Source organism: Mus musculus, chromosome 5, assembly GCF_000001635.26.
Source record: "Mus musculus strain C57BL/6J chromosome 5, GRCm38.p6 C57BL/6J".
Classification (NCBI taxonomy): Eukaryota; Metazoa; Chordata; class Mammalia; order Rodentia; family Muridae; genus Mus; species Mus musculus.
In genome coordinates, this window is record NC_000071.6 from 35,501,008 (window position 1) to 35,527,998 (window position 26,991).

Genomic DNA, 26,991 nt, shown 5'->3' on the forward strand with positions numbered 1-26,991 from the left:
CCCTTTTGGGTTTTTCTTAAGCCAACATTAGCAAATTGTATATAAATTCAATCTCAGCTAAAAAGCCAAGACAGTCCACAGCCAAGGGCAAGGCCACCCTCTGGGGGCAATTGCTGTGCTTTACGTACAATCAGACACAGGCTAAGAGGGGAAATGTGGTTCTCTTAACTAATCAATTACATTTGAGTAATTGATCGTATATTATTATTGATGAAAGCCTGTAATATTGTGAGTTAGAATGAGTTAGAAGGGAGTGGGCTCTCCAAAGATTAGATTTGTATACGAAAATGGAAGGGAAAAAAATGACCTTCATAAAGTCTTCGGAGAGTGGTTCATGATCTAGTGCCGGGGCAGAGTGAGACCGTGCGGTGGCTGGGCTCTGCCTGTACATCTTCTATTGGGGGACAGGGGACATGGACCTCTGCAGAGCATGCAAGGTCATAGGACCAGCTCAGGATGGCAAAAGGTTAGCCAGAGGGAGGGAAAAGGCCATCTTAGAGGGAAGCATTCCACAGTCAAGTAATAGTCATGTTGTCATGACCCCACATGACATGAGGAGAAGAGAGATACCTACTAGCCGAGCAGAGACAATCCAGCCCTTTCAGGACTAGGCTGTGATAAACTTCTATTGTTTAAAACCCCAATTTGACTATGCTCTGCAGTGCTAGTGGCTAGAACCTCTTAGGAGGCCAGAGAACTCCCAACCTGGTAAATCCTGGGAGTGGTCCAAGCCCTTATAGTAAGAGAGATGATGAAGAAAGACCACCGATGGGGGACATGGGGTCATGGGAGATCTCTGGACCTGAGAGGGTAGAAACATAAGAATGAAAGAAGACCAAGGAGACTGAGCCCCAGAATCAGAGCCCCATGGATGCTGTGAGCCCCACAAAGGCAGATTTTAGTCAAGCTACAGGGATCCGGTGTTAACTCTTTTGCCTGAGAGGCCTTGATCCAGCCTTGGAATCACCTCTGTCTCCCTACTCTTCCTATCCAGATGTTTCCTGGCCACCTAACCTGCAGCAGCAGGGTCCGGAGCTCAGCCTTCAAGGAGAGGACAGCAGTCCCATGGGCCTTGTCCAGATAGCTCCAGTACTATACTGGGGGCAGGGAGAACACCACCTAGGGTCCTTTCCACTAGGGCCCAGTCTGAGTTGCCCCCAGTAGGCAAGGGCCCAGTTCCTCCCCTCTCTGCACAGAGCCTTTCATCACAGTGGGTGAACATACTTTAATAAGCTTCAGAGGCTGTGTATGATGTCTGTGGCTGCCAGGCTCCAGGCAGAAGCCCAGGCTGTGGAGGTGGACATCAAGGTCGGGCCTGAGAGGGGTGCTAGTACTTGAGCAGCCAGCGTGGCTTGTACGGGCTCAGTGATGTGAAGTAAGCCCACCACCATGGCTTGCTCCCACTAGCTGGCTGCCTACGAGCCCTGGGGGGCTCAAAATCCATCTGTGTGGGCTCTCTCTGAGGATCCTGGAACCGAGGTAAAGCTCTCGAAGGTCCAGGAAGGAAGTTCTTGGGTCCTGTCGCCAGAGGATGGAGGATGAAGTCCACACGGCCGGCCTTCTTCATGCGCAAGGGAATGGTGACTCTCTTCATGACCTTGGAATAGCCAGGGGCCTGAGCAATGACGATATGGGAACCCGGGGGAAGAAGTCTCCAGTAGTCACCATCAGGGGCTTCGAAGAAAACAGAAACAACCCTCAGATGGCTTCAGGCTGAGGCAGAATTATGACAGTCAGGGTGAGGAGGTCGCATGACAGATGGGGGTAAATGGGCCTTAGCACAAGGTGGGATGAGCATTTGCCTCCACCTAGAGTGTCCTCCACCTCTTCATCAGACTCCTATTCATTCCTCAAAGCCCTACTTAGGTGCCACCTCTTCCTGGCAGGCTTCACCCGGTCCCCCGGCTTTGCAAGTTTACCCTCTACCAGACAATGGTGCTGCCAAGACCCACATTATAGGTCTCTATTTTAAAATTGCTTTTAAAATATTTTATTTTTATTTTATGCAGTTGAATCTTTTGCCTGCATGTGTGTATTTGCACCACACGCACGCATAGGGCCCTCAAAAGTCCGAAGAGGGCATTGAATCCTCTGGAACTGGAATTACAGATGGCTGTGAATCACCAGACGTGCTGGGAATTTTACCTGGGTCCTCTGCAAGAGCCAGCTCTCCATCACCCGGAACTGTGATTGCAAGCTGGGAAAGGCTTAAGGACAGCCAAAGCCCACATGAGACACAGTCAACTTTCAGGGTGCTGTGGGTTCCATGTGAAGTGTCCCCCATGCCCATGTGTGTGAACAGTTGATGCTCGGTGAGTGGTGCCATTTTGGAAGGCTGTGGAACCTTTGGGAGGTAGAGCCTCCCACCATGCCCTCACTTAGGATGGACTAGGAGACTAAATGGAGCCCTCCCTCCTTAGGCTGCTCCTAATCAAGGATTTTGCCGCAGCTACAAGCAAAATAAGTATGCTACACACAGTGTCCCAGCATGAACCTTGGGTCCTGAATGTTTAGGTTTCCCAGAGGGAGGTGGCTCCAGGCTGCCACTCTCCCTAACCAAGCTGGCCGAGAATGGATAGAGAAGCTGGTGAAATGGGAGCCCTGCACTGACCTCCCCCACAGACGGGCACAGGCTGTGGCTCACCTGTGGTGACATCGTGGCGGATGCCTTTCACCAGAATCCGTGCGTTCTTGACTGGCTTTCCGTATTTATCTGTCACCATACCCTTGATGCCTCGGTGTACCTAGAGGCACCAGAGAGAAGGTACAGAGTGACGTCTAACCCCAATGTCACTCTCACCAGTGCCCCCCGGGCGCCTCTGGGTTGGGATTTTGCTTGTACAGCTGAGGCCTTGTTTCCTGTTTGAGGTACCTCTGGCAGTCTGACTCGTACCTTCTGGGTTGCTTGACCGACAATGAAGCTCTTCCTAAGGGTCACGTACACTTCCTTCCTGACCGCAGACACTGAGGACAGCCTCCACTGTCTATCCTTAGGTGCATCTGAGCATCTGTACCTCCCTAGCCTAGGAAGGCATTCGCGGTCCCTTCTGAGCGGAGGTTCTAGCAGGAAGCCTGGTGAGGACACAGACCAGGTCCTCAAACCCTCAACTCACTACTTACACTTGCATGTGTCAGTCTACACACCAGACACTCAGCGGTATCCTCAGAGTAAAGCCCAGGACCCCTGGAGGGCAGCCATGAAGCTGGACAGACTCAGCCCTACTATGAACTGACCTTTCTGCTTCCCAGCCACACCCCGTGCCTTCTGCACACAAGGGGGCCTCCTGACCCCAGAAAACCATTTGCTTCTGCACATTCAACTTCCTCAGCTACAGAATGGATCTTAGTGGGGCCGGAGCTGCCAATAACACCTAGGGCTCATAGTGCTTCTAAGATCAGCAAAGTCGGGAACCCAACAATCCCAGAAGTCCCCCACTGCTCAGAGCCAGCAGCTCTCAGTGGCTGCCACCCTCCCTCCTGACTCCCAGAGGCACTGAGGCAGACACAACAATCTAGTCACTTCTCTTCTACAGTTTAGAAATAAACAAAACAGGGTTGAAGGTTTGGGAAAAGAGGGCATGTAGATGTGGCTAGCACAGGCTGGGAGCTCAACTCTCATGACATGAACACCTAAGTGGTAGCTGGCTGCCCCTGAATGGGTGACCACTGCCTGGATGCTCCTGAGCACGGATTGCTGTTCTGTGGAGCTGAAACCAGAAATGCTATCCTGTAGAGGGAGAGGAGGAGTTGTTGGATGAGGACAACTGATGGTACGGAGGCCACTGTGCCAACCCAGCCAGCTCCTCCCTCCCTCCTCCTCACTCACAGAAAGACACTGACTCCTACAGAGCCAGTGGTCATGGCTAACCTGTGGTTCCCCCATGCGTGTATCCCTCTAGACCTCTGTGCCCCCCCACCTTTGCCCTCTTAGAATGTTCTGGCCATCTGCACTGACTGGCCCCTTCTACCACTCCCAGAAGCCCTCACTCCTCAGCCTCTAAGATGTCATTCCTGATGACGCCATAGCCTAGCTTCTCTCTCCCTGCTGGGTTTTACTGAGTGAGCATTTGTGTCTCAGGGCCTGTCCACGGGAGCCCCTCCCTCCAGTTGGCTAGTCTCTGATCTGCACCTCAACTGGGGTCCTCTTCTGCCACCCTGGGGCCCAGAGCTGAGCAGCAGGAGGAATTGGTTCTGCCTCTGCCTCTTCCACCCCCCCACCCCTGGGCCTGCTCAGGATCACTGTGAAAGTGACCTCAATTGGCCCTGACAGACCTGATCCTTATCAGGATCCAAGCCCGTTTTCCTGGGGGTCATCTGTCTCGGGGTAAGCCAAGTGCTGCGCGACTGGCCACCACTCTGCCTGCCATTAAATCTTCATACACTGAGACTTCATGTACAATATCCACGGAGCGATCCCAGTCCCACCAAAGCCCCTTCTAACTCATTTTCCCCAGACGACCACAGAATAGCCTGAGCACCTAGCTCTGCCCCAGGCCCTGCCTGTGGATGAGACACACCCTGCCTGAATGACGTGCCAGCTACCACAGAAAACAGTGGCCATGTTCTGTGCTACTTGGGGCTGTCTTCTTCCCATAGCTGCTGCTGTAGCAAGGCTCTGGCTGGTCTCACCTGGTGGAAGATTCCTGATCTCGCCAGAAAATAAACAGGGCTCAAGGACCGAACTTGGGGACACAAAGTCTGAACTTAAACTCCAGGCAGCTGCCATTGCATGGCCACTCCTCTTGCTCCCCCCACCCCCCAGCATAGCCACATGCCTCTGTGGCCACAGTGATCATTCTCTCGGGCCTCATCATCTAGGGGTGGGGCTGCCTAGGGCAGGGCCATCTAGGGGCGGGACCAACTGCGGAGCACTGTGCACTTGTCAAGGCCACCCTGCATCTGAATGTGCTGATGTCCCCAAAGCTGTTATCTCCCTATAGCTCTCCGTGCCTCGTCATTATTCTATAGCACTTGTGTGAGCTGTGCCGGGTGAGGCATTGGCTCAGGCACCTATTTCCTCTGACCCAGCAGACTCTAGCTCCAGGATCCAATGGAGGATTCTGAGGATGTATTTTCAATCACCCCATCACCTAGTCCAGATGAGCTCCATGCAGATAGGCAGGTACTCTTGGGCAGTCTACCCTTCAGCCTGCAGACCTCTGATGTGTGAACAGGCTGTATCCCAGAATCATCACCTCTGAGACCCACCCACCCCCATACATACTGTCCTCTTCACTCCTACAACTACCCTCACTCCAGTCTCGGGAAGGGACCCCGTAGGTCTCAAGTGCCTCACTGAGTCGCCTACTGCACCCCCTCTGCTCAGAGAGTACCCGCTCCTGCCTGGTTTTTCTTCCGTCAAGATTCAGCTTAATTCACCTACTGCTTCCTGATAGCTCCCGGGGCTTGGAGGCAGGCCAGCATCCCCTCCAGACTGCCAGTACCCCCAAAAGACTGCCAGGCCCCCACGTTCCCTTTGGCAATCATGCCTGTGAGATATGAGGGAAGAGATATGGTTGGGAAGCCCCAGTCTTGAATGGATGGTCAGAGAAGTCACCAACTTATGCTTCCACTGAGCCCCAGATAGAGCCAAGAGGACAGAGCCTAAGGGTAGAAGCTGGACTTCTTCCCCACCATGGGAAGCTTCCAGTGGGTGGGGCTCACCATCTCCAGGAAGTTGAGTAGGGGCTCCTTGTTCTGTTGCCACAGGCCATACAGCGCCTCCTCTGGGGGGAACTTCACACAGCCCAGTTCCACAGTGATCTCAAAGCAGTTGGTATGTAAGTAGTTGAAGTCAGACATACCTGTGGGGTGGGCAGCTGAGTGTCAAGGGCAAAGAGCCTGTGGCAGGCACAAAACTCCAGGCCCAGCACCACTTTGCACAAAGAGGTGATTTACACAGCCACTGTTCTTCCATGCATAACCCTGAGGTCAGGAGTAGAGGCCCTGACCAGGCCACAGAGGTAAACTTGATTTCAGACAGGTGGGTGGCAGAATCTTGTTCTCCCAGAGAAACTAGCCAGTGCACCTCACAGGTCTCTGTGTCCCAGCTATTGGGCCTACAGCCTCAAGGAGTCTGACAATGACCACAGCACACAATTGCCCAGAGTTAACAGCAGTCCAGGGAGACCTGATCATTTCCCAGAGAGGAAGTCGGGAGGACTACAATGTCGTCGTCCCCCCCCCCCCCCAGCTCTAAGGACTTTTGTGTTTCTGAGCTCTGCTGTCGGAGCTACCACTGCCACAGTCCTCACGGGTGCCACCTCTGCTCTGTGGCCCTGCCAGCTGCTGGAAGGAAGCCTATGGATCTCTCCATTCAGCCTCAACAGTAGGATCTCCCTTGTCTGCCATCTGGGGAACCAATGTACCTGAAGCCTGGAAAGAAGGGAAGCTCTCATGCCCCAGAAGATGGCATGTGCTAGTCCCTGGCAGCGTGACAAGATCAAATAGTAGCTTTGGAACACATGAGGACAGTAGCTGTTGGCCGCCTGAGTAGGTTTGGTGGGACACAGAGTTGCAGGGTGAGCAAGCCCCAGCCGTGCCAACACAGGCCTGTGAATCTGTCCCTTGCTCTCTTGCCCAGTGCAGAATGGTCTACCGGTGCTGGGGCACAGCAGAAATCAGGTGAAGGGGGCTGTTGCTAGGGAAGGGGCTTCAATGGGTGCTTCAGGGTGTGCATAGCATGTGTCTCCCACAGTGCACTTATGATACCTTCACCCAGCACACAGCAGCCAGTGAGGACTCAGAGGTCCGGTGAACGCTGAGCTTGGGAAAACCCGGAAGCCTTAGAGTACAGCACCCTAATATCTTACACAGTAAATATATCCCAACCATTAGGACCTGTTACCCAGAACCAAAAAGTCTTCTATTGCCCTGAGATGTCAGCTTCCCCGGGGCTCTGCCACTGCACCCCACAGCCCTGTTCAACCCCTAACAAGCAGCAAGGGCTTATATAAAAAGCTGATTATAAAATAAATTCAACAGTAACTGCTGAAGTCACAGGACCAGTCATCCCAGTTCCCCTTCTCCAGGCAGATGCTGACTAACTCTGCGGAGAGTGCCAGGGCTCTGCTGAGGAAGGCCCCACCCACCCCCCTGCTCAGGCCGCACCTCCAGTGAAGCTGTACCAGTCCGCCCCGTTGATGATGCTCCCCCGCTTCAGGAAGTTGCCCCCACACCTGTTCTCCGACCTGTCCATCATCATGGGGTGGACATCAGCATAGGCTCTGGCCAGAAGCTTGAACATCTGAAGATGAAGATGGAGGAGGAAGGTGGGTGTTCTGCAGCCCTCCCCCATCAATCTAAACGCGGGCTGGGCTCCAAGGTTAGGTCCGGTACCTGGACTGTCTGACCCCCTACCACTCTTCTTTCTCATCCCTGCCTTGGAGCTATCATCCCATGTTCCTCCATGGTCCTGTGGGTGAAGGCTGAAAGGAAGCTATAGTCATCGTCCCCATAATCCTGGGCACGTGAGCCTCAGGCCTGGCTTAGAGCAAGGCTGTACAGAGGCGCGGCCTGTCTGCAGGCTATGTGGGTAGGAGGGGTGCAGACATGAGGAATGTAGATGAAGTATGGCAGCCGGAGCCAGGAACAGTGGCACATGCTTTTAATCCCTCATTCGGGAGGCAGAGGCAGAGGCAGGCAGATCTCTGCATTTGAGGCCAGACTGGTCTACAGAATAAGTTCAGGGCAGCCAGGGCTACACAGAGAAACTGTGTCTCAAAAAAACAGAAAGGGAAGAAGAAAGGAAGGGCCGGGCAGTGATGGCACACACCTTTAATCTTAGCACTTGGGAGGCAGAGGCAGGCAGATTTCCGAGTTCCAGTTCCAACTATTAAGTGAGTTCCAGGACAGCCAGGGCTATACAGGGAAACCCTGTCTTGAAAAAAAACAAAAAAACAAAAAAAAAAAGGGAAGGAGGGAGGGAGGGACGGAGGGAGGGAGGGAGGGAGGGAAGGAAGGAAGGAAGGAAGGAAGGAAGGAAGGAAGGAAGGAAGGAAGGAAGGAAGGAAGGAAGGAGCAAAGCAACTACAGAGACCTAGGAACTTGGTCACCAGGCACAGCACCCCCACCACTCAGCAACTGCCTGGTGAGTGCCCTGGTGAGCTGCAGCAGTGCTGGCTCCTAGGACTGTGGCCAGTAGGAAGGGCTGGGGGCTGTGAGCATGGCTCCCAGGACTCTCCCTGGCAGGATAGAACACTGGCAAAGATGTCCCCTGAGACACCCAGACAGCTCCTTCCCTCACACACTCTCCCCACCTCTCCTGAGACTGTGGTTTCCACAGAGCCTGCCACTGGCTGCAGGCTGCACCGTTATTGATTGAGGATTGATGTCTGGGGAGCAGACTCATTTCTTCTGACTCTAGTGGGACCCATTGAGGTGAACCTCCTTGCTACAGACATCCCCAAGCACAGAGGCTGAGAGGCTGGGCATGGAGGGCCTCCTGCTGCTTGGGGTATGCCTGCCCACCCAGGGGGTGCACTTGCTCTAAGGAGGGACACGATCTGAGACCCCACACTGAATGAGTGTGCAAGCAAATGTATGAGTGTAAATGAGTGAATGAATAATTGAGTGAAGGATTGAATGAATGAAGTAGTCGGGGAGAGAGTGGGTGCATGAATGAGTGAATGGGTGAATGACTGGATAAGTGAGTGTGTAAGCTGATGGGTAGACTCGGGGATGAGAAGCCAGAGGATACAGGCATGGCTGGCACTGAGCTGGGTCTGGCTGCATAGAGGTCTCTGACAGCCTGTGCCTGAAGCATCCTTCCACCTCATCCTTGCCCTTGTGCTCCACTAAGAGAAGCTGCAACCCAAGGGAAACCCTTTCTAAGTCTAAGCCAGGCTGGGGTTCCTCTCCTGACACATGGGAACACAGGCATATACATACATTCCCAATGGTATATGCAAACACAAACATGAATGCAAATCCACCTGTATCCACACACAGCTACATACACTGTGCCCCAGCCTTGGCACTCGTCATGGATGCTGACCGTCCTGTCCCTGCTTGCTGTGTTGTTTTGTTTTGTCTTCCTCCATGGACAGAGTAGGAGGGAGAAGTTTCCTCCGCCATTGTGACCCAGAAACATGGAAGGTTCTAGGTAAGATCAGTATGGTGTACAAGTGTCCAACAGGGCTCAGGGACAGCTGTTCCCCTGGCCAAGTTGCTCAGAGATCAGGGAACCTGGAGTCTGGTCCTTGTCCGTCCTGATGGTCCCTACCTCCAGGTCCCTTCCCCTAGGTTTGAAATGAAAACTGCCCTTGAAGGTACGCCAGGCTCCCTGCACCTATCTGATTCGCCAGGAGACCTGACTAGAGACCAAGCCTAGCTCAGACCTGCACAGGCCCCACCTGGGACAGGAGCTTGCAGCCTCTAGTAATATAAGAGAGAATGGAGGCTTGGCCCCAGGCCTGGGGAACACCAGGAACTGCTGAGTCCTCCCCTCCCCTCCCCTCCCCTCCCCTCCCCTCCCCTCCCCTCCCCTCCCCTCCCCTCCCCTCCCCTCCCCTCCCCTCCCCTCCCCTCCCCTCCCTCTGCCAGCTTTCTTTGCCACAAGAGGGAAAGATAAGCTTCCTGTCCTGTTGTAACAAACAGGGCTGGGTGGCATAGCATGGCAACTTTAAGAGCTGGAAGTGTTCCAATGTTACTCGGTCACACATACTGTGGAAAAAAAAACAGTCCTAAGAAACCAGGGGCCTTACAGAGCCCCGCCCCTAACCTCTGCACCCAAGCTGGAACCCAAGCAGAGAACCCAGTTCCCAGCCCAAAGGGCACCATGCATGTGGTAGCACTGCCCCCTGCTGGTACAATCTGAAACAACATAAAAGACAAAACACAAGGCCAGAGTTCCTCCCTAAGGTTGAGGACACTGAGTAGGAAGACTGCTCTCTGCTTGACAGGGCATCTCCTGGATGTGAGGGAAGCGAGCAAAGGGACTCCTGAGGGTTCCGCCACGCCTATGAGCTAGAACAGAAATGACCTGCTCAGCCTGAGCACAGTGTCCATCTCTCACCTTCTCATCTGGTGTGGGAGAAAACATCTTTTTCTCATGGGGGTTCTTGGAGAAGTCGAAGGGGTAGGATACCACCAGGTCGCCGCCATGCAGGCTGGCTGAGAGGACGAAGGGAATGGTCTGTATCCACTTCATGATGGCTTTGGTCTCGGGGGCCACCTGCCGGGATTCGAGCACTGCTTTCAAGATTCTGCCGTTTCTGCTGCCCGCCCAACATCTGCCTTTCCCACCCACCCCAGACCCAACAGAACTCCTGTCCAGCCACTACAGTTCCCTCTGGTCACTGCAGAGTGTTTGCTGGCCTTTCGGCCTGGAACCCACCTTGCCCCTCCTGGTCAGGTTCACCTCTCCTGGAAGCTGAGGAGCACCCTGCCCCTGCAGCTCCTGTCTGTCCAGTGCCTGCATTGAGTAGGCCCCACTAGCTTCAGCAGTGGTCCTGACATAAGGCAGGTTACACTAACTACAGAGGGGAAGGCTCCTGCCAAGCTCATTCTTGAGGGAAAACCCAGGGCTTCTGGGAAAGTGTCTGGGTCAGGATGCAGACTAATGATGTCTCTGCTGGACACTGAGGCTTTCAATACGTTGTGACTGCCCCCCAACAAGGGCCTGGCCTACCTTACAGGTCAAATACTGAGGCTCAGCAGGGCCAGTTCCCTAGGGAGGGGCCACACAGCTCCTACCTTACCCCACCAGTAGTACTGTGAGATGGGGATATGGTCTGTGCGCACACCACGAGTCGAGGCCAGCCGGTAGTACTCTGACGTGAGGTCAGGGAAGTTGCGGTTCAGATCCAGGTTCTGTGCATTCTGCCTTCCACTGGTCCAGCCATTGTATCCAGCACCCTGGACACAAGGGCCCAGACAAGGATCAACATCTCCCATCCCACGCCTCCCAGCTCAGGCTTCAGTGGGACTGAGGTTCAAGCGGGACCATGGCTCCTATGGCTTCACCTTTACCCTTCCTCCCACCTCCTATGCCTCCACATGGCCTTTCTCTCACCCCTAGCATCATGGTCTGGAAGTATTCTCCCATGGGTAGAACACCTGCCCCCTGCATAGCCTCTTGCCTCCACTGACTCTTGCCCATGTCATTCTGTCCCTCCTAGTGAGCTTCCCTAGTCCTCCACCAGTGCACTCTCTCCTTGGGACTCTTTCTTATCTTCCATGTTTGGCAAGCACTCTACCACTGAGCTACATCCCCAGCCCTGTCCTAAAACAAGACATCACAGCTCTGCTCATCCAGCAGGCAGAATGTTGCAGGACCACTGCTTGCTTGGCCCTGATCACCTAGAGAGATGGCTGCAAACAGAACCTCAACAATGATGAGTAAAGTCAAAGATTAAGAGTGCGGGAGGATGCAGCCCTTCTGAAGGCAGCGGGAACTCCCACCTCTGCAGCTGCCACTTCGTAGCCATCAGGGTTCATGGATGGCAGCAGGTGGATGCGGGTGGTGTTCAGCAGGCGCTGGATGCGAGGGTTGCCCAGCAGGTACTCCGAGCACAGGTACTGGGCCAGGTAGATGAGCACTTCCCGTCCGGCCACCTCATTGCCATGAATGTTTCCAATGAGCTTCACCTCAGGCTCCACTGCAGGAAGAAACGGTGATGTGGGGTGTTGTTTCACAGACAGGGCTTAGCAAGGGTGTGCCGGGTGTACTAGTGTTTGCTTTGACTCGAGAGTCTCTGGGCATATGAAGCTATCTAGACACTCACTTCTTGAGCTCATTTCTTATGTTTAGCCACAATTGTTAGCATAAGTAAAGAATGCTATGATAATATATGGTACCATTGATTTGTGTGACTTCTATTGACATCTATGGCCCGTGTTTATGCAAAAAGTCAAATACATTAGTGCTTAATAGGTGAAACGGCTGGCCCTGGAAGGGAAGGTTGAGTGAATGCATGAATGATTAGATGGATAGATGGAAGACTGGATAGATAGAGATGAGTGGATGAACAGACAGACGGATGGACAGACAGATGGATGGATGGATTGATCAATGGATGAGTGGATAAATGAGTGGATGTATAGATAGATGCATGAGTGATTGGATGGAATAGATGATTGGATGGAATGGGTGGTTGGATGGAAGGGTGGATGGGTGGGTGGATGGATGGATGGGTGGGTGGATGGATGGATGGATGCATGAGTGGATGGGTGGATGGATTAATGGATGCATGAGTGGGTGAATGGATGGATGGATGCATGGATAGGTGGATGGATGGTGGATGGATGGATGGATGGGTGAATGGATAGATTATGAGCTGGTGGTTAAATATACAGAAGATGAAGAACAAATGAATAAATAGATAAATGGTTAGGAGGTTGGATAGATGAGCTGGTGGGTGGATAGCTGGATGGAAAAACAAATGTCTGAATGGATGGATGGATAGATAGATGGATGGATGGATGGATAGATGGACATGTGAATGAATAAAATAATGAATGATGGCCAGAGGAAAGGGCAGGTGTGGGTGAGTGGTGAATGGATTGATGAGCGAAAGAGTGGATGAAGGCTGTTTCACAGAAACACTAGACTAGGCCTGGCAGCCTTCTTTAATGTGGCCATGGGAAAGTCACCCCTACGTGCTGGATCTAACATTGCTCATTGGAAAACAGAATCTCCTACCCGACCTGTCTGGCCCAGCAACCTTCAGCTGTCAGCATGAATGTCCGTGCCCTTCAGACTCCACATACCAGGGTATAAACAACAAGGAAATGTCCATGTCTCTGCAGGAGGCCAGATGTGACCTGATGACCTCTGGCCCCATGAGAGACAGGCCTTTGAGCTTGTAATGTTCACACTGCCTAGTCCAGCTAGGTGAAAGCTGGGTGGGGGTGGACACCCCAGCAGACTCCTAAGTGCACAGACTCAGAGACTTCTGGAACTGGAGGGAATGATGGGCCCTAGTACACCAAAGTGGCAATGGGGTAATGGTCAGGGGCATGGGACCAAGGGAGGCCCAGCCTTAGTGATGTTCTCGGTGCTGGGAATAGGGACTTCCAGTGTCACCATGTCCTATTCACACAGGAGATGACGATCCAAGCCAAGTCTCTGTTAGAACATTCTAGAGACCTACATACAGTCAGCTTGGTGTCTCTTTTCCAGCTCAGAACCACTAGTAATTACTGTAACAAAATTTGATTCCTAATTTGCATCATAGCAAGGAATCCCTGAAGGATCTGAGGCATCTAGCATCTTCCAAAACTCAAAGCAGGCTCAGCAAACTGTGTTCGAGAGAGGAGCAGAGCAGAGGGAAAGAAACCAGGACCCAGACCTGAGCAGGCCCAGGACTCACAAGACTGCAGGGCCACCGTGGTGGTGATGGTGACAAATTCCACATTAAGGAGCTAGGACTGAAGCTCTGTCAACCACTGGCCATTGACCCAGTGTCCCCTCCATGACCTGCCCTAGTCCCTCCAGCCTCCAATCTCTCAGAAAACCTTGCCCTCTTCCTGAATACAGAGTCTCCACACTGTCATCTGTTTAGGTAACTTACTCTCCTGCTATAACTCAGTCTCCTCAGACAAGTGTCTGTTGGGATGAGACCAACTCATGTCCAATCTCCTGAACTCAAGTGATATGTTTTTTCTGGAGAAACCCTTCCCCCACCCCCACCCTGAGACAGGGTCTCTATGTAGTCCTGGCTGTCCTGGAACTCATATAGACAAGGCTGGCCTTGAACTCACAGAGATCCTCCTGTCTTTGCCTCCCAAGTGCAGAGATTAAAGGGTATATGCCACTGTACTGGCTAGTTTTGTGTCAACTTGACACAGCTGGAGTTACCACAGAGAAAGGAGCTTCAGTTGAGGAAATGCCTCCATGAGATCCAACTGTAAGGCATTTTCTCAATTAGTGATCAAGGGGGAAGGGCCCCTTGTGGGTGGGACCATCTCTGAGCTGGCAGTCTTGGATTCTATAAGAGAGCATGCTGAGCAAGCCAGAGGAGGCAAGCTAGTAAGGAACATCCCTCCATGGCCTCTGCATCAGCTCCTGCTTCCTGACCTGCTTGAGTTCCAGTCCTGACTTCCTTTGGTGATGAACAGCAGCATGGAAGTGTAAGCCGAATAAACCCTTTCCTCCCCAGCTTGCTTCTTGGTCATGATGTTTGTGCAGGAATAGAGACCCTGACTAAGACAGCCACCTTTAAGTTCTCCATGCCCAGCTTGGAGAAATCCTTTTTAATACTGTCCTTGTGGGCAGGTGTCATGGGTGAGTAGAGGGGGGGCAGCAGATAGTCACCCCCAGCTCGCGCACCCCAAGGCTAAGTAGGTCTGCACCCTGTTCCCAGGGGCGGAATCACACCTGGGCCTCACGTGGTCACTCACTCAGTTCATGCTGGCCTGGGCGGCTCGAGAACTCGATGACCACCAGGTCCTTGCCTTCAAAGCTGCGCCCAATGCTGTAGGTCTTGGCCACCTGGGAACAGCGGGCCGCTGTCCTCTTCAGCACTCGGACCATCTGAGCATAGGAGTGGTGGGCGAAGCGAATGAAGGTAGGTGGCAGGCCAGAGGGCAGGGCCTCCTCAACATCCAGCTCTCCTGGGGAAGGAAGTGGAACTGAGGCTGGGGTGTGCACTGAATACCCACTCATGGTACAGACAGATCACCAACCTGGCCAGCACCCTCACCCCCAATCCCACTGTACTGCTGTACAAGTGGGGGATGGGATGACACATAGGCCTCCTGGATGGCACTGCCACAAGCCAGCCAGCCAGCCACAGTGCCGACCGAGGAGATGCATATGGACCATGTCTCCACTCCAGTGTAAAAGTGACAGTAAGATGTGGGTGTCTGAATGGGGGCTTTCAAATATGAAAGGCAGAGTTCAAGAGAAGGCGCACCAGGAATCCTCAACCTACAGAAATCAAAGAGAGGCTGTCATCCGCCTCTAAGCAGTGGTTGTCTGACATGACCCTGCCATCGGGGCCTTGACACAGCTCTGTCTTCCTCTCTGCTGGTACCATGGTCTATTCTGTGTCAACACTCACATGTGCCAGGCAGCGTGGCTAAGAGTGGTTCCCCACAGTCCATAGTCTGCTAAGATTCCACCCAAATGTTTCTATAACAAGAAGAAGGGGCTGGGACAGTGTTGGTCAGAGTGTGACCTCCATCACACCTGACTCCCCTGCCCCATTTCCCTTTACCTCTCTAGAGAAGAAGCCTAGTGGTTAGCAGCCCTGGGGATTTTCCTCAGCCCTGATGGCTGAAGAAACTTGAGGCAGGTCCCTACAGGCCGACCGGGGCCACAAAGAGTTAATGTTGTCTCTACTGTGGCTTTCTTTTTGCTCAAAATGGTTGGTGAAGAGAAAGAGCAGATGAACCCAACAATTTGGTGGTTTCAAAATATCCCCTCTCCAGTGCCTGGGCTCTCTTGGGGCAGCAGGCTCAGCTAGAGCAGGTTGGCTTCCATTCTCCTCACTAGCTTGCCACCTCCACACCTCAGCCCACTGTGAACACAACTCCTGCTGGCCAGAGCCCACTGCGCCTGCTCTTGAACCCAACCTGCCCTCTCCAGGACAGGACCAGGCTCCAACACTGGGCTCAGCATGGTACACCCCCTGGCAGGCACTCACACAGGCTTTGCTAGGTCTACACCCTCCCCAACAGCCTTTACGTCTCAGTACACAGTAGGCACTCAATAGATGAGGCTGTACAAACAAGCCCATCTACCAGTGGCTGGCCGGGGTGACTCCAACGGAAGCCCCTGTTCTATCTCCTTTTCTGGGCCTCCATTTTCTGACTGCAACAGAAGACGAGGGGCTTACAAAGCAAGATGAAGCATGGCTGGCGACTCCTGCCAGGAACAGAAAACTCTGTGGGCCAGGGTGGCACGGTGGGTACTGATCATCTTTCTCACCACTCGAGTGAAAGGGTGCAGACAGGGACAGACAGAGCTGTGCTCACTAAGGCACTGCGCCAAGCAGCCCTCTGTGACTCACACACCTCCTGAGATGAGCCGCTCACTAGCATTCAATGTAGCTCATTCCTCTGTCACAGGTCGGCCCTCATCATCTCCTGCCGTCCAACAGACTGTGCCTGGAGAGTGACTCAGATCATCCTTCAGGCTCAGCGTTGGCCAGAAAGTCTGCTGAGACGTTCCCTGCGCGGGAACATGGCCAGTGAGATGCAGTTCTGAAGGTGGCTATAGCTGGTCACTCTGTCTACCCTGCTCATGTCTCACTTGTTTGCTGAACATAGGCCTCTCCACGGATAGGATCCTTCGTGTGCATGGATGGGACACTTTTCCCTCTTGATAAGCTGCCCTTCCCTCCAAGTCTGTAGATGCAGGAGCCCTGACACCTGCCTGCCCAAACTGTAACTCCCAGAGCTAATGTGCAGCCTGGAGTACCCCCAAAGCCTTCCCTTACCACGGAGCTCTTCCAGAGGGTCATAGCAGCCTTCCTCCTCTGGTGCGAAGTATTGGGCACAATCAAGGAAGTAGGGCCAGGCCATGTCGATGGCGTCAAAGGCCGGCTGGCAGGCCTCCCGAAGGCCCTCACAGACATGCCGGCAGGGCCTTTGTGTGTGGCCTCCCTCACATCGGGGGGCCAACACAGAGCACCCTAGCAGCCGCAGGTCAGGGTTGCACTGACCCTCCAGGAGAAAGTGTATCACACCCAACAGCATGTACTCAGGGCTAGACTCCACTGCCTCCCACGACCGGTGCTCCAGCGGTGTGGGGAACGATGTATGGTTATAGGCGGCATCCGCACAGGTCCTGAGATGCAGGTCCACACAGGTGGCTGGAGAAGAAGAGTCAGCAGGTCACATGATGACCCATGCCCAAGTAGATACCACCTAAGACCAGGGCCTGCAATGATGGAGCACCCAGTCTGTGGGGAGACAAAGACAGAGGCAAGCAGGGTCCATGGAGACACAGCAAGGGACTCTGAAGCAACTGCACCCAGCTACCTGCCAGAAAATGGTCTAGGATGACAATGGCACCCACAGAATGGGAGCAGGCAGCCTGCCCTGCCAGGGGATGCATGATGAGGCCAGTGAATTGGCCCTGCAAAAGCAGGGGGCCAGCCTCATACAGGCCCAAAGGAGAGATGCTCACAAGAACCATGTGAAATATCCCAGCCTCGGGACAAAGTTAAGTCCTCTCAAAATGCACCTGGCAGGCCTGGCTCTGTTTCTCCTCTTGTTACAAGGACATTGTAAGTGCAGGCCAAAGCAGGCCATCTCCTCTGATATTAAACACTTTGTGCTGGACCAACATGGGTGTCCACTGTCCTACCTCCTGCAATCCACTGAGTCATTTGTCAGCCAGCTTCTTGGTTGGTTGGTTTGTTTGTTTGTTTTTGTTGTTGTTGTTTTGTTTTGAGATAGCCCCCAATTTGTAGCCCAGGCTGGCCTAAAACTTCAACATAGACCAAGTTGACTTTAAACTCACAGAGATCCCCTGTCTTAGCCTACTAAATGCTGAGATGACAGACATGATCCACAAATCTCAGCTATGGTGCCGGTTGTTCTATGGAGGAAATGCTCCCCAGTTTCCTAAATCCCTGTATAGAATACATCAGATGTGCACAGCTGGTAGGAGACAGGTGTGTCCCACCAGATGTGCACAGCTGGTGGGAGACAGGTGTGTCCTCAGCCCTGTCCTGAGAGTTTTGAGTCATAGCTTTCAAGTCACTAAGCAAGATGCCCTACTTCTCCTCATCACAGGAAGGACAGGTCCAAGTTTACAAACCCAGCTGGGCCTGCAGGGCCAGAAGCCAAGGATGGCTTCTCTGTCAGGGGCCATGGATTAGAAACACAGCCTGTGATTAACGGGCAGGAGGCTCTGGGCTCTATCTTGAGCATAACATGCCCCTCCAAGGAAAGAAAAAGAAACTTATAGCAAGAGACAAACACAGGGCTAGCCTTGGAGGGACCCCTAGCATTGCCCCCAGGCAGAGCTGGGCAGGCAGGGCAGGCTACTCTCTTGTTTAGTCTCCCTTCCGTGGATCTTGCTATCCACATCCAAAGCCAGCATCTCTGCTTTGACAGCACAGGGATCAGGGGATTGTGGAGTTCCTACAAGACAAATCAGGGGTGGGGTGGCACCTACCACTGTGTGTGTAGACCAGCCTCTGACATTTACCTGGGAAAAGAGACAACCCTGATTAACAACAGATACAGTACACATCTCTCCCTTCAAGGCCTCTGCTGGGTACTCACTGATGATGAGCCCTGTTCTAGCCTCTGTTACCCTCACCCCCCTGGTTTGCACTGCTGACCTCTGAGCTCAAAGCAGCAGAGTCTGACAAACCATAGGACTTGCCTAAGGACGTGGGTGCATTGGCACTCTCCAGCCCAGCCTAGAACCAACCTGGAGGGCCCTGTGCCCACATCCCCATAGCCAGCCATGCATCAGCCCCCATAGAGTCTTGAGCCATTAGCTTAAGACTGTGCACATGGCCTCCACCACCACCATACTCAGGACTGAACATCATTCAAAGAGCCATCCAAGCAGACTATTTAGTCCTTAGAACACCAAAAGAATATGGGGCCTCAGTGCTGTGTGAATTTGGGACCCCCTTTCTAGCATAAACTAACACACAAAACTATCCATGAAACTGCAGGGTCTTGAGGGCCTCCTGAGGGCAGGTCTTATGGACTCTACAGTAAGATCCAGGAGGAGCCATAAAACCCCCATGACCACCAGCAGCCATATTCAGTCAAGCACATGTTGGGCATCCTATGCACAAGAAGGAGGCAAGGAGGAAACTTTGCCTCAGGTTTACACTGGTCCAGCGCTGGTGGAGGATCTGGAAGCACTCTGATGGCTTGTGCAGGGAAGGGCCAGAAGTGTGGTAGAATGACCATGGCCAAAAGAGGGGTCTTTCAGGAGCAGGTGTGCCTGCATGGGAGGGGAGATGGACCCTCTGGCATAGGGACTACAACAAATGCCTGTATTCTGTCCTGTGCAGATGGAACCTGGCAGTGACCAGGAGCCTGGAGGGGCATGGCACCCATAGGCTTCTCTCAAGATCTAAAGTCATGCAGCAGATGGACATAGGAGTGAGCCACCTATGCCTGCTACCTAGAGAGAAAGCAGCAAAGACTCGGCCCCACCCTGGTTACCAAAACCCACTGTGCACAGTATACCTACAATGTGCAAGGCTGCCTCAATTTGGGATCCTACTCCCAGGTTCTTGTGAGACAGGCAGCATTTGAGACACCATACCCTTGCGGCATTCAGAGGGTAGCTGAGGTTTTTAATATCTTTGAGATAGGGAGTTGGTTTTGGTGGTTTGAGACAGGGTCCCTTGTAGCCCAGGTGATCTTGTATGCCCCGTGTAGCTGCAGATGATCTTCAACTCCTTACCTTCCTCCTCTCTCTCACATGCTGGGACTACAGGAGTGCACGGCATGCCCAGTTTCTACCCTCTCAGCTATCAGGGAGTCACACAGACTCTTTTATGGTGTAGATCTTGGTGTGTACTCAGGCCACAAGAAGCCCCTGGTACTCCAGGACATCCTCTCCTCCTCCTCCTCTTCCTCCTCCCTTTCCTCTTCCTCCTCCTTCTCTTCTTCCCTCTCCTCCTCCTCCTGCTCCTCCTCCTCTTGCTCCTCCTCCTCCTTCTCTTCCTCCTGCTCCTGCTCCTCCTCCCTCCCCTCCTCCCTCTCCTTCTCCCTCTCCTTCTCCTCCCTCTCTTTCTCCCTCTCTTCCTCCTCCTGCTCCTCCTCCTCTTGCTCCTCCTCCTTTTCTTCCTCCTCCTCCCTCTCCTTCTCCTCCCTCCCTTCCTCCCTCTCCTTCTCCTCCCTCTCCTCCTCCCTCTCCTTCTCCTCCCTCCCCTCCTCCCTCTCCTTCTCCTCCCTCTCCTCCTCCCTCTCCTTCTCCTCCCTCCCTTCCTCCCTCTCCTTCTCCTCCCTCTCCTCCTCCCTCTCCTTCTCCTCCCTCCCCTCCTCCCTCTCCTTCTCCTCCCTCTCCTCCTCCCTCTCCTTCTCCTCCCTCCCTTCCTCCCTCTCCTTCTCCTCCCTCTCCTCCTCCCTCTCCTTCTCCTCCCTCCCCTCCTCCCTCTCCTTCTCCTCTCTCCCTTCCTCCTTCCCCTCCCTCCCCTCCTTCTCCTCCTCCTGTTCCTCTTCCTCCTGCTGCTCCTCTTCTTCCTCCCTCTCCTCCTCCTCTCCCTCCTCCTCCTCACTATGCTGTAAAGAGCCCAGGTCATGAGTCAGTGCAGTGGATAACAGAGGAGCCCAGCCTCTGGCCCGGGTGGCTCCGGGTTCACCCACCCACACAGCGGGAGCCTGGATGAGTCTCACTTTTCTATTCTTATGGGTTTTTATATGAGGCTTATAGTAATCACTTTAGGAATATAGTATGAAAGTTCTAGAAGATGACCCACATCTAACAACGATGTAGCCTAAGGACACCATCCCACAGTTAGCAATATCTGTTTTCACTGTCCCTGCTTCAGGCCAAACTAACAAAACAGGTTGTCTTGTGAATGTCCTTAGCAGGTACCCCTGGGGAGGACCACAGCCTTTATCCCCAATATAAAAGTCTGCAGGTGCCTACCCCTAAAAACAAACCCACTACAACATGTGTGGATTGAGCACAAGCAAGCAAAAGGGGGGGGGTCAAGCCCCCTGCCGCACATACACATGGCTCAAGGCCCTACCTTCCTCATGCAGGGATCTCGAAGCACCTGGCTGGCCCAGCTCAGAAGGCTGCTAAACTCTGTGGTTCTAAGTGTCCCTGACATGTGCTCTCACGGCCCACAGCAGGAGGACACAGGATGTCAACACTGTCAAGAACAGTGAAGAGAAACTGACCCGACCTCTGCCCAGAGCAGGGTAGCATCATCTGCGGTCAGTGAAGCAAAGCGATCTACAATGTCAGGACGTGAGGAGGGATCCCGTGAGGGACCTGGTGTGACTTCCACCCTGTACAGGGCCCTGTGAAACATTGCATCCAGAGATTCCACCCCCAGGACTCACAGTCTGGCTGCTGCTTGCTCTACATTGACTTTGGACCAAGGTGGATGCTGGAAGGAACCCAGTCAGCTTAGGAGGATGCTTTCAGTCACACACACTGCTCCACCCTTGCTCCTGCAGCTCCAGGCTCGCACAGTGCATAGCAAGGCTCACTCTGTAGGAGCCTGGGTGTTCAGTGAGACCGTGATGAGGGATAAGTAGAAAAATCAACTTGAACTTGACCCTGAGTCCTCTGCCACCTGCAGGCAGACTTAAGGCAAGGCCACCAGGTGCTGGCTGTACCCAAGCTGTTCTGCAAAGCCACCGAGGACCCCAGCCCTGAGATTGGACCACAGTTCAGGGATCAGGAAAGAGAACCTGATGGCTTCATCACCAGTCCATTCTCTCTGGCTCACAGGTGAGGAAACACATTCAGAGATTAACGTGCCCCATGCTGTTTCCTTGTTGAACACTGAGGAGAAACAGTAGTGCTGTCTGGTAGGGCAGCTGAGGGGAAGATGAGGTAACTCATGGGTGTGTCAGTATGACATAGCTTGGGCACACAGCGTGTAGAAGGAGGTGACCTCTTAGGCAACAGCACTTGATCGGGGCTCAAAGGGGTGGCCAGGGGCAGGCAACCACCAAGCTAACCCCCACCTACTTCCAGGCCTCCACCATACCAAAGATGGCAGACCCGTCTGCTAGAGCTGCCATGACAAAACACCCCAGATTAAGTGGGTTACAGCAGTGGAAATTCACCCCACCAAAGCTCTGGATGCTGCAGTCAGAGCCAAGTGTGACCAGCGTGCAACTGCTAAGGGGCCACAGAGGACTCCTTGCCTTGTCTAGCTCCAAAGTCTCCTAGTGTCCGTGACTTATGACTGCCTCGCTCCAATCTGTGCCTGGTACCCCACTTTACCTCTAAAAGTGCTCACCATCAGGTATAGGTCAGCATCAAAGACCCTATCCCTAAGGGAGATCCATTAGCAGCTCAGAATTTGAGATCTCTTCTGGTTATGGTAAAGTTGAAGTGGGACAGAGGAGGGACCCAGAGTAAGGCCATGTGCCTAAGGGATTACACAGCCATCTAAAGAATGAAACAGCACCTCCCCCAGCTGGGCGAGTCTCTCCAGGCCTTTGATGTTCATGCACAGAGCAAAGGATGGAGCTACTTACTCAAAGGCGCTCCATCTTGCCATCGTTGTGTCATAGCCATAGACACTGTGGCTCATCACCACTGCCCGCTCACCTCCTGCCGCCCACAACACATCCTGAAAAACTCCAGATGCCTGAACCTACAGCTCCTTAGAATATATAGAGCCTGCTGCAGACTCTAAAGCCACTCCATCCTGTCTGATAGCCACACACTGAATGTGGGTGTCCAGGGCCCAAGACCAGAAAGTAGAAACCAGCCGCCACTGTAAGTGGAAAGATCCACAATAAAATTCAGACTTAGTGGTTTTAAAAGAAGGCGACTTGTTCTGTGATATCATGTTTTGTTTTGTTGATCAAGTTTACCCAAGCTGGGGAGAGAGAACCTCAACTGAGGGAGGGATGGCCCCCATCAGATTGCCCGTAGGCAATGTGACGATTTTCTTAGTCAATGATTGATGTGGAGGGTTTGGCAACTGGGGACGGTGCCACCCTAGGCGAGTGGGCCTGGCGTGTGTAAGCAATAAGCTAAGGAAGCCATGGGAAGCCAGCCAGTAAGCAGCATGCCTCTGTGGTCTCTGCATCAGCTCCTGACTCTAGGTTTCTGCCTTAATGTCCCTCAGGAGGTGTAAGCCAAACAGACCCCAAGTTGCTTTTGGTTGAGGTGACTTACAACAGCAATAGAAAGCAACCTAGATCATATTCCAGTCATAATTGTATGCCAATGAGGAAATATTGAGGTAATCTTTCAGATAATTGGATTTTTTTACATTATTATTCTCTTTCCTTCTTAGCGGTCCACATGGCTTACCAACATCACCCACAAGGTGGCAGCATTTCTTCAAGGCAGGGACAGAAGCTGCTCTTAGTCCAGCATTCCCTTTTCAACTGCCCGGCAGAGTGGTCAGAGCGCCCTGGGATAGAGCAGGATGCCTGCCCCCAATCACGGCAGAGTAAAGGACTCAGGCTGTGAACCCAGACTCAGGCTCAATGAAGAGTCCTCCATCAGTGAAACGACTGAGCTGAGAGGTGTCCACCAGGCTTGCTCCAAGCCCCTGGGACATAGAGATAGGGAGAAGGTGGGGTGTGTGGCCACCTTTAGACGTGCAGCCTGGGTGGAAGTTGCCGGGCTGACCCAGAAATTTCCAGATCTGAAAGCCTTCTAAACTTCCATGCATGTGCCTATAGAGGAAGACTGGACCCAAAGTTGTCCCTCCCTCCAGAAATATTCCCTGATGTGTCGTGGTTCTCAGCCCAGGCAGGGACAGAGCTCACCTGCGTGTCCTGTCTCAGTGAGGAAATGGGTGTCTGTAAGGCAGCCTTGGGCTGGGGCTAGTACTCCTGGTGCGGAGCAGGCCAGGAAAGGCTTCCTGTAGCAGGTTTTGAATCTATGCATTTTCTGGGATACCAAAGGTTCAGAGAAAGGCCCTCCACTGAAAGTTCTAGCAGCGCTCCACAGCCATGCTCTGCACACAGGCCCAAACATGCTTGCACATGTACACACTTGCCCACTGACCTGTATTTTACTTGTCTATCCTACAGGAGGATGGATAGAGGGCTGGGGGAGGCCAAGGGTAGGGAGGAAGCCCCAGGCTGAGGGCAAAGAAAAGAGGCATTGTGTAGCTGGAGCAGACAGCCTCTCAGGTGACCACAAATCTTAGCTCTTAAAATTCTACAGCTGATACCATGGGCTCCAAAGACCCTAGGGGCTCCGACTAGACTCAGGTGGCTGTTGTTGATAAAGACATAAAGGATGTGAACTAAATGTATCCCCAACCAAATAAGAGGGAAACTGGAGCCCAACTTCTGGAGGGGCAGAGGCACCAGAACGGAGTCCAGAACTCCAAACCCATCCTCAGGACCCTCCGTTGTGATCCCTGGGTGTCCCTCCTTCTCCCTGTCCTATCCCTGCCGAAACATTCCACCCTTCTCAGGGCTACTTCCGGAAATAAAAAGTTATCCTCATTGCAGCCAGGAGTTTTGAAGTCAGGAGTCTGCTGTGGCCAGCACCTACCCATTCCTGGAAGGACAGGGGACTCAGACCGCCTTGTCCTGAAGTCCTGGCACCTGCTCACTCTGACCTACTTTCGGATCCCACCAGGCCAGGTGCCTGCTCTGCCGTGGCGGTGCTGGATGCCTGCAGCCGAACCGTCTCCCCCGGGGTCTCTGGCTCAGATGCTGAGACAGCTCAGTGCCCCAGCAAAGTTTTCTGTACTGGCTAAGGTCTCAATGTGGCACCTTCAGGATATTCTACCCAGGTGACAGAATGCGACCTACAAGGAGAGAAAAGTTCCCAGGTGGCTGGAGAAAGGGGTATCTAAATCTACCCACAGGGGCGGCTGGGACCCTACCGGAGGGGTCGGGTCCAGGCGAGCAGCTGGGGCTGGGGCGCGCGGCAAGGGCCAGCACGGCCAGCGCAGCCAGCGCGGCCAGCAGCAGCGGCATTGTCGGCATGGTGGGCACAGATGCACGGATGCGCGGGAGGGCGCAGTGATGTGGCACTCGGGGAGCGCGAGAGGCGCTGCTGGGCCCTTCGGCTGAGGAGGGGGGGAGGGGTGAGGAGCGGGCTCAGGAGTCGGGTTACAACCGGCAGCGCCAGACACTGGAGAAGGGATTCTAACGGGGAGGAGGAGGAAAGGCAGATAAAAGCCAACCTGCCCCCTAACCCTCCAGGAACTCCGCCTCCTAAAGAAAGGGACTTGCCCTCTTATGGGAGGCTCTGGGGAGCTAGTCGTCAAATGCTTGCTGATTTGGCCTAAAGACTTTGATTTGTGGGCGGGTGGAGACAGCATCAGAAGTAGAGATGGGTCCTGGCCCAGAGCTGACCCCAGCTGGAAGTGAGCCAGGCCTTGGTCAGAGCCAGCTAAATGAGGTTGACTGGGTCTCTCATGCCTGTCCCCTGTGTGGATTCTCTCCCAGGGAAGCTGCGTGTGGAGCCAAGGTGCTGGTACCATCGCACCCCTGCCTTGATGCTGTCAGTGCTCTGATCCTCTGTGTGGGGCTGTGTTCCAGAAAAGTCCCCCGAACTTTGATTCCACCACTTGCAGGACCCAGCAGGGACCTAGCTCAGAGGACCTTCCTGAAGGATTGTGCATCTACCCCAGAAGGTGGCCTGAAGGCAATGTCATGAGGTGGGGAGGCAACAGCCCACTGGTGACCAAACTCTAGAGACTCCTATACAGCTGGTCCCCAGCCCTCGCCTTCCCCCACTTAGAACTCACTGGGTAGATCGCTAAGGCTGCCAGCACCCAAGGAAAGATGGCCAGGAGCTCTGTGTGCTCTCCTTCTAGGCCTTACCATTTGGTGCAGGACAGACCCTGACACAGATGTCTAGCTCTGTGCAAATCTGCCTGCCAGCCCCTTCTCACTGCCCCACTGCTATGGTCCAGTCAGTGTGCACATGTCACAAGCTTGGGGACAATACCTGTGGGACACCAAGGTAGCACTTAGTAGAAGTATTTGGCCCAGATGACATTTGGGGCCATATGCCTTCATGGGCATCCTTTATCAACTGTCCTGGATAGCTGGAGGCTGTGGACAAGCCACTTAGCCTTGGGTGAAAGGTTATAGTCTGTCACTGAATGAGATCCTCCTACTCACAGGGTGCACAGTCCACTTCCATAGCTCTTCAAGTCAGAGCCCTTCAAGGTAGCAGGGCCATACCCACCTCAGCTCAGCTTTTCCCTTGCAAGGGCACTTATTGTCACACCCTCCAGTCCAGTCCGCTTGACAGGCTGAGAAGCCTAAAGCCACTCATGAGGCAAAGAGTTTCATAGAAACTCACCTCCTGGAGTTTTGGTGTTATCATTTACCCACATACTCATACTCTATTCCCGCGTTAGTCTGGTGTATGGAACTATGAGTTCTCTTTTAACCATAAAAGAGCCAGGGAATCCCACTGAGATAGAAATCTTTAGTACAGGCTACATTGCATATTAGAAGCAAGTTGGTGAATTCTCCTGACAAATGAAGATTCTCCAGTTACTTAAAAGTTACACTCATATAAGAATTTAGCAAGGCCTAGGAATTAGGGGGGTTGTGATATTGCATTATTCTTGAGGTCTGCCAAGAGCAGTACCCCCTGGTGCTAGCCTTCACAAGGTTCAAAGGTATAACACTAGAATGTGAAATCCTTACCTGTCACTAAGCGACCCTAGGCAGGACTGCTTTATCTTTACTGTAAACATTTACCTGGTTCCTGTAAGTCCCTTTGTAGTCATTCCTTTGTTTTGTATCAGGTAACTTCAATGTACCTTGCCTGCTGTGACTTCTGACCCCTTGTATTTTCTGTACTATATAAGACTGATGTTCACTTTGTGAGAATACATTCAGATTCTACACAATCTCTCATGTTGGTCTGTCTGTCACTCTACCGATGCTTTGCCCAGAGACCCATTCCACGCAGACAAAGGGACCCTGAGGGTCTGCGGCAACTTATGTCTGCCCACTAGCCTCCCAAGCTCCTACCTTTGACCTTCCCTTTGGAGGGGCTCCTGGCTAAGGCCCTCATCTCTGAGTCCAGCTGGCAGTGGGCAGGCTGTGGGAACTGCGGGTCTGCTGCTATCCCCTTCTGCCAGCAGGTTTGAGTCTCACGCACAAAAGCATGCAGCTGTGGGACCTGGCTGTGCAGCCCTCGGTGGGGGCTTGGTCTTCATCCTCAGCAGTACATAGGAACCCATGCAGCTTAGAGACCACAGCCCTTCCGACTTGATAAAATAGGCTCCACAGAGCTACCATCATCACCCTCCAGACCCCAGATGTCCTGGCACCAAGATCTCCCTTCTAACCCAACCTCTGGCTCATCAGCCAAGACAATGCAGTCCCCCTATTAAGCTATTCTTCAAGAGGAAGACACAGACAGGGTTACACTTTCCCAATGGAGAAGGGACTGCATCCTCTCCATCTGACTGAAGCTCT

At 53.2% G+C, this 26,991-nt stretch overlaps 1 protein-coding gene across 1 annotated transcript; it reads right to left on the minus strand.

The window, feature by feature from the left end:
• Positions 1-1,210: 1,210 nt before the first annotated feature.
• Cpz (carboxypeptidase Z) lies at positions 1,211-24,619 on the minus strand. Its single transcript, NM_153107.2, has 11 exons — positions 24,426-24,619; positions 18,074-18,106; positions 16,386-16,760; positions 14,344-14,556; positions 11,404-11,600; positions 10,696-10,857; positions 10,016-10,174; positions 7,111-7,246; positions 5,665-5,804; positions 2,645-2,744; positions 1,211-1,674 (listed from the first exon to the last, which is right to left on the minus strand). The coding sequence occupies exons 1-11, from the start codon at positions 24,526-24,528 to the stop codon at positions 1,328-1,330; spliced, it is 1,965 nt and encodes a 654-aa protein (NP_694747.2). The 5' UTR covers positions 24,529-24,619; the 3' UTR covers positions 1,211-1,327.
• Positions 24,620-26,991: the final 2,372 nt, after the last annotated feature.

Excerpts from the sequence above, each read along its gene's own strand:
- Cpz (NM_153107.2), bottom strand. The coding sequence starts at position 24,528 with ATGCCGACAATGCCGCTGCTGCTGGCCGCGCTGGCTGCGCTGGCCGTG. Across the intron at positions 10,858-11,403 it reads ACGAAGTGGCAGCTGCAGAG|GGTGCTGGATACAATGGCTG; the intron begins GTGGGAGTTCCC and ends CCTTGTGTCCAG. Across the intron at positions 2,745-5,664 it reads TACTCAACTTCCTGGAGATG|GTACACCGAGGCATCAAGGG; the intron begins GTGAGCCCCACC and ends TGGTGCCTCTAG.